This window comes from Cyprinodon variegatus, unplaced genomic scaffold, assembly GCF_000732505.1.
Source record: "Cyprinodon variegatus isolate N-32 unplaced genomic scaffold, C_variegatus-1.0 Scaffold403, whole genome shotgun sequence".
Classification (NCBI taxonomy): domain Eukaryota; kingdom Metazoa; phylum Chordata; class Actinopteri; order Cyprinodontiformes; family Cyprinodontidae; genus Cyprinodon; species Cyprinodon variegatus.
The window spans coordinates 567,913-574,718 of record NW_015150856.1 but is presented as its reverse complement, the minus strand read 5'-3'; the positions used below and the strand labels follow the sequence as shown (position 1 = coordinate 574,718).

At 37.4% G+C, this 6,806-nt stretch overlaps 1 protein-coding gene across 1 annotated transcript in view; it reads left to right on the top strand.

Moving 5' to 3' along the window:
* Positions 1-403: 403 nt before the first annotated feature.
* LOC107093015 (snRNA-activating protein complex subunit 1-like) overlaps positions 404-6,806 on the top strand; it is a 7,707-nt gene continuing 1,304 nt past the window's right edge. The window contains exons 1-8 of the mRNA XM_015387804.1: positions 404-676; positions 1,955-2,111; positions 2,182-2,322; positions 2,443-2,547; positions 2,623-2,781; positions 3,195-3,248; positions 3,608-3,670; positions 3,822-3,960. Of these exons, the coding sequence (XP_015243290.1) occupies positions 546-676; positions 1,955-2,111; positions 2,182-2,322; positions 2,443-2,547; positions 2,623-2,781; positions 3,195-3,248; positions 3,608-3,670; positions 3,822-3,960 (949 nt within the window). The 5' untranslated portion in view covers positions 404-545. The remainder of the gene's footprint in view (positions 677-1,954; positions 2,112-2,181; positions 2,323-2,442; positions 2,548-2,622; positions 2,782-3,194; positions 3,249-3,607; positions 3,671-3,821; positions 3,961-6,806) is intronic.

The following is a 6,806-nucleotide window of genomic DNA, read 5'->3' as shown; positions in this document are numbered from 1 at the left end:
GTGTGTGTGTGTGTGTGTGTGTGTGTATACAGAAATAAAACCAGTAGGACCATCAGAAACTGGCAGGGTGACGATAACTTAAAGATAAATTAGAAATTATTAGGGCAATGTGATTAAGCATTTATTATGTTGGGTTCAGTTAAACAGTTTGGAAAAATTTGTTTGTTTTTTTTATTTCCATTTATTTATTTATTTCTGGGGTTGAGTCGTTTCCTGTTTCCTTGCTTTACTCCTTATCAGTTGGTGGCGGTAATGCCCTTTGAACTACCGTAGTTTACCAACTGACATAAAACCTTACAAGAAAAAGAGATGGCAACGTATCAGTAACCACACTCCATACCAGTAGGTGGCAGTAAGCGCACATTCAGGCGCAACAAGAAGAGAATGTTTACATTTTCCGCTTCCGGTGGCGCTCAGCCAGATCCGGAAAGGTTTACAGGTATTTAGTTGAGATCTAAACTGACAAAGGAAATCTCGATTTCTTTAAAGTTTTCATCTCTTTTTTTTTGTTCGTTAGTCTAGAATAGTTTTTGTTTCCCGCAGAAATGGATTCGTATAGAAAACACATCAAATCAGACTGCGACGCTTTGCTAAATCGGTTCCAACAAACCCAGTCGATCCGCTTCGAGGTTTTCTCTCAAATTTGGAAGGAAATGAAGTTTTCTCTGATCTTCAGGTAATTCTATGTCATATACTTAAATGTATGGTTTTAAATTATCTAACGTTCACCTTTTAATGGATCCTGTTTGTATAAAAAACGTCTGCAAACTTATGCCTGTCGTCAAAACGTTATTTTTGATACGTTTAAGCTAAGTTGGTCGGAATTTAGCCATTCTCAAAATATGATTTTGATCAAAATTATTATTTTGGCAGAAAGCTGCCTTTGCCTTTTGTTTCTAGTACTGAAGGGTCCAGTAACACCGATGCATCTGTGCATGCGTGAAGCCCATAGAGCAAAACGCTTCTTCTTTGTTAGATTGGCGGATTGCAAACAGCTTATATGTGCATACCGCCACCTACTGTACACGAGTGTGTAGCTCTATAGTTCCACCTACTGTATTCTATTTTTTATTTTTGTTTTATGTAAAAATAAAAACAATACTTTATTAATAACCAAATTTTCCTCCATATCTCCATCTGTCCCTACAATTCCTTTAATATTCCATTCTCTCAGTTTTTCCATAATTACTTTCCACATCCTCTCTCTTTCAGATGCATATTCAATGCAATTATCAAATCATGATCCACATTTTCTTTTCTTTCACAACCCTCACATATATCATTATTTATCTTCCCTGGTACAAACAGAGCAAAACACTGTATAGTTTCAAGAAAGTCATCAGACCAATTCTGATTGAGTCACTAAACTGTGTTTAAAAACGTATCTGTCAACATGATGCATCTGCTAAAAAAATTGTCTCATCTTTTGCGGTTTATCAATAAATTTTGGAGCAGCCAAAAGGGAATACGAAGGTTTCAACCATTAACTTTATTTTAATTTTCTAGCTGTGTCATATTTTCCTCTTTGTTATCTCTCAGCTTATCTAATTTCAAATTGAATCTCAGTTTATTTACTGTTTTTACCGTTATTACTGCTTTAAAAATATGACTTAAAATCCTAGTCCACAATCATCCTCATTCATATTTTCCCCTAAATTTTCACATAATATGTTTACATTATTTATTGGCTGCATCCGAATTTAAACATAGGTATGAAATAATATAATATAACCCACAGTAACTTTAATTATATCATTGTACTAGGTCATCAAATCAATTCAGTTTAGTCTGTCCATTCAGCTGCCTGTAGTGTCTCTAAATGTCCAGCAGGTGTCAGTATTCTGTGAGACAGGATCAACACAGTTTGGCTTCATGATGCCTCATTAACCATCACTAGTTTCTATCATTGGTGGTACTTTATGATTTATGGCTCTATGATGTTATTATTTTACAGTGGCACACCAAACCACAAAAAGCGGTTGCTCTTTCACCTGGCCCTGAATGTTGCATACAGCTACTTCCTGCCGCCGTTTAGTTTCCAGATCCGTGTGGGTGGGCTCTACTTGCTTTACAGCTTTTACCATTGCCAGACTGGCCCCGCTTTTGAACGGGTAAGCACCGGCGTGCACATTCTTACTGTCAGGGTATCACCCGTTTAATGTTTCACATCTCTAACTGCAGATCCGTGTGGCTTTGAAGGACTTCGACGATATAAAGCATTTTGAGAAAGAAGCAGTGGACGCTCAGCACTTTGATGTTGTCTACGTCTTAAAACGGCTAATGAATTGTAAAGCTTTCCACTTCACTGCTATGCCAACTCATGTGAGCCCTGTTATCCAAATCTTTACTGGGGGTTTAAAGGGGTCCAATTTATAATTAGACATCCTGTGCAATTATTGCTCTGACTCTCTTTTTTTTTTAAATCTTTTTGGCTCTATTCAGCTTATATATAGAACAAAGAGGAGTATGGAGAAGTCAGCGTTGTGTGAGCAGTTCATAGAACGAGCATCTCGTCCACAGGAACTAATCCATACTCATCTACTCGAGGTGAGCTCAAAGTAACCAATCATCCATGTCCTCCAAAGATAAACTTTTATTGAATCTGTTTTGATGCTTTTGCAGGAAATGGCAAACGTTGATGAGCTGTACAAAAACATGAAGGCTTCCTGCACCGCTGAGATGTCAACAAGAAAAAATACCTCTGTTAACCTGATCCGACCTGAAATTGTCTCTCAGCTCTTCAGTACTGCGTTGGATTTCTACAACTGGCAACAAGAAAGGGTAAGACGTTTGCTTTAATACTTCTAAATATTCTATATACCTCTGAAATTCAGACTGATTACAGAATTGACAATTTTGACATTTATTCTTTTGATCTCTTTTGCAGATTGCTATTACTTTTTAAAAAGTCTGTAAATATATACAAGTAGGCCTGTATATACATATAGTTACATGTTACATATATTTTTATTTTTAGTGTGGAAAGTTGTATTGCATTTGTTAGTCTTGTATTTTATTTCTTTAGATGATGAATGTGTGCAGTATGTTATTTGTATTCTTGGACTGTGTAATGAAGATAATTTAACCCTGGGATCATTAAAGTATTTCTGATTCTTATTAACTTTTTCTTGCTTATGACTTTCCACATCTTTTAATGTTTACTGTTTGTTTTTGGTTGCCTTTTGTCGTAAAAGGAGACGACTGATGAAGACAAAAACAGCCCAGAGAAGTTTTCGTCTCAACAGGAGGTATGTTTTCCCATTCCTCCTACGCTTTAATTTAATTGCCGGAAGAGCAACAATCTGCACATAAACAAGTAGCAGAACTCTGAGATTTTAAAACTCAATATATTGAGATATTTCACCTCACAGATCAGAGCAACGTTCTACTATATTAAAATGTAAATTATTTTAGTTAAAAAATTTGACCAAGAAAGCTGAACTGTCTCAAAAGATAAAAGGTTTTATAATACTTAATGTGAATATAGACAAGCTAAATTTTAAGTGCTAAACCAAAGGAATCAGAAATGTATCTCCTTTCACTGCTGGTAAAGCTGAGGTTAGGATTATTACAGTTGTGCTGCTGACTGACTGCTTGGTGTCTTCAGTCTTCCAACAGAGCCAGGCTCCTGGCATCCATCAAATCAAAGGCTTTTGGAGAAGCATCAGAGGTGTGTAACACACAGCATTTTCTGGCCTTTAATATTTTGTTAAATACATGTTTTTTTGCCTTGACACTTTTATGCATAATTTTACCTGCATTTTGCTTGCTGTGTTTTTTCATATTTATGATGCCAAAGTCTAATACATCCTTCTTTTTAGACTTCAAAGTCGCGCCGCCATCGTCCGGTTGAGAGGGATTTGACTGCTGAAGAGGGGGGATCCTTTTTAAGGCCCCGTAATCCCAGAGTAATTAAACCATCTCTCAGAAAAAGGACTACTGACCAACTCTACGTGACAGGTAAATTCTTTTACTGTCTTACAAAATATAATTAAAGGAAAAGTCCGGGCAGCAAGTAATAATCAATGGATCAACAGCTATGCCTAAAACTAATGCTTGCGGTGATTTAATGAATTTAACGTTAAATCACCCGAAAATAAAAATTATATTTTTCGTTGCGATCACGGAGCCCGGGAGCGGCCATTTTTACTCAAATATAGTAACACCTCGCTCCTGACATCTTCCGGCAGTGATGTCACGGTGCGGAAAGCCTAGCGCCATTCTCCCCGCTTTACAAGCAAAATCAATGGGAACTACTAGACACATCTGCAATCAACAACAATTATTGAAGATTTCCAGAGGACTTCACCGCTGAATTTCACCAGAGCTATAGTTAAACTGACAATGCCCTTAGGCATGGCAGTTATCTGTTGGAATACATCTTTTAAAAGTGAAAAAAAAAAGATGAGTTCTTTCACCTTTCCGATTCCTGATCCTCCACGGATGGGTTCGTCGTTAGATTGCAAACTTGAAGAGGGAGGATTTGCCATCGAACTTTTGGCCAGAGGAAAAAACATGTAATTTGTAGTCAACATTTCGAAGAAGAATGTTTTCGAGATGACTTGGATAATAGCGGGTTGTGACAAACACCAGATACAGCAGTGGGACTTGATCAACAGCTGATACGGCAGTAGTGTTCTTTGACAAACATGGATGCCTTCAGTAAAGCACATTTAAATTAAAATTACTCTTAATTAAAAACACTTATCATTTATCGAACAGTATGTAATAATTTAATATTTAACGTACTTTCAGAAGTTTGAATTCTGAATATGAGCAGACTTTTCCTTTAAATGGGTTCAGTTTTGAATTCAGCTCTTTGTCCAACTTAGGACACTTACGGACTCCAAATAGGCCTCAACAGAAATTCCACCAAGTATACCAACTATAAGCACTGCAGTTTTGTCCCGCAAGAAGTTGTGAACAGTATAATCACTGTAACAATTGCTCTGCCATATAGAAATGTTCGTTATAAAACTGTATTTCACAAAGACTTATCTGACTCGTATGCATTAGTCTTCCTACATCAAGGTCTACAAGACCAGACTTTCCCTTCTTTGCTGTAAAATCCACACACACTTTTGAAAACTAAGCAATTATTTTTAGAGGCGTGCAATAGTGGCCTTGAAACAAATTTCAAGGCCAGTATTGCAATTTACTCTGAGCTCAAAACAAAAAAAGGTTCACTAATCGTGTGTTCAGACCGAACGAAATGTTCGTGGTGATTTGCGGTGAGCTCAAGGACAGTTCACCACTCTGCATTTTAGATGCACAGTCTTTGCACCCTGGACTGCATCATCAAATAGGAGGATCGTCAGCTATGTGAAGCTGACTCCCCACTTCTGTGGAAAAAACTCAAATAGATTGAATTTTTATTGCTTTTTAGTGCAGGTTTTTAAATTTAAAATTCATTTGTAAAAATTAAATAAAAAGATCATGTGTGCTGCTGTTATTTGAGAGATATTAAAGATTATTTTTTGTGTCAATCAGGTCAACTAACCCCCATTAGGCTCCCAATTTAATCCAAATTATCTAGCTTACTTTTTCAGTGCTACCGGTACTTGAAAAACAGTTCTTCGTGCTGATTTGGTTTTTAAGATTATTTCTAATTTTGGCCGATAACGTCGCCATCCCAGCTGATGTCAGCGCTGCGCTCGTTCCTGATATAAAGTTATTGCTTAACATTGCTTGTGATTCCTGTGCTGGTAATTAATATAACAGTGGGCATGTTTACTTTACTTAGTGGCTGGAATGATTGTTTAATATTTAGTCAATCACCAGCCTCCCATACCCTCTGCTTTTGAACTGCTGATACTCCTGTCAAGGTCTCGCTGTCAGCATTTCACAATAAAAGCACAAGTTAAACTTAACATAACAGACAGCTGCTAATTGTTTTTCTATGAACAACTTTTCAAGTTGGGAAAAAGACCCAAATGTTTTGGATGAACTTTCATACATCCAGATGACCGGTTTGTCTGGATGACAGCCAGATTTTGCGGGACTTCCTTGTAAATCTACCCCTGCTGAAAGAACCAATTCTGGGAAGTGAGGATGATGAGTTTAGGATGACGAATAGTCCCTCTAGGACTAAATTAGAACCTTTTTTTGTATTCCATTTTAAATGAAAAAAGCTTTTCCTACATTCAGTTTAGCTTGTTTCAACTTCAGTGATCACCGCATCTCTCCAGGCGGTGCTGATGTTTGACAGCACCCCAGCTCTATTTAGTAGCACAAGGTGAGGGAGGAGCAGCGAATGTTTCCGCCTCATGGGATTCGCCGCTGGCTGCTTCTCCGTGCGGCTTGTGTAGGAATTCAAGGTCAATCCACCACACTCGTTGCTGACACCTTGTCCGGTCTGAATGAACCGTTTGAGTACCAAAAGCCCTTCACAGATTCTGAGTGTTTTTTTAGTAGTCTTTGAAATATTTTAGGATGGGAATAAAAAGTATCAACACAGACCAAATTCTCCTCGTCCACAATGGCATGTACACTGTGCCATTGCTAAAGCTATAGTATTCTTAGAGGTCATAACTCAAGCGATACAACTAAGATCCTTGAGCTGTGCATGTGGTAAGGACATGGTTATTCAAAGTTATATAAATGCAAACTATGAAGGACTGTCTTTTGTAAAGGAACAGGAGACATTGAGGGTTAAGGCCCCTGCCCAAAAATGCAAAAAATAGTTTAAGTCCAGTAACAGGGTTCCTACAGCATAAGGCAAGTTAAATTCAAGACTTTTTAAGACTTTTTAAAGCCACCTGAAATAAAAATTTAAGACCAAATTCACAAGAAACACAAGAAAAACC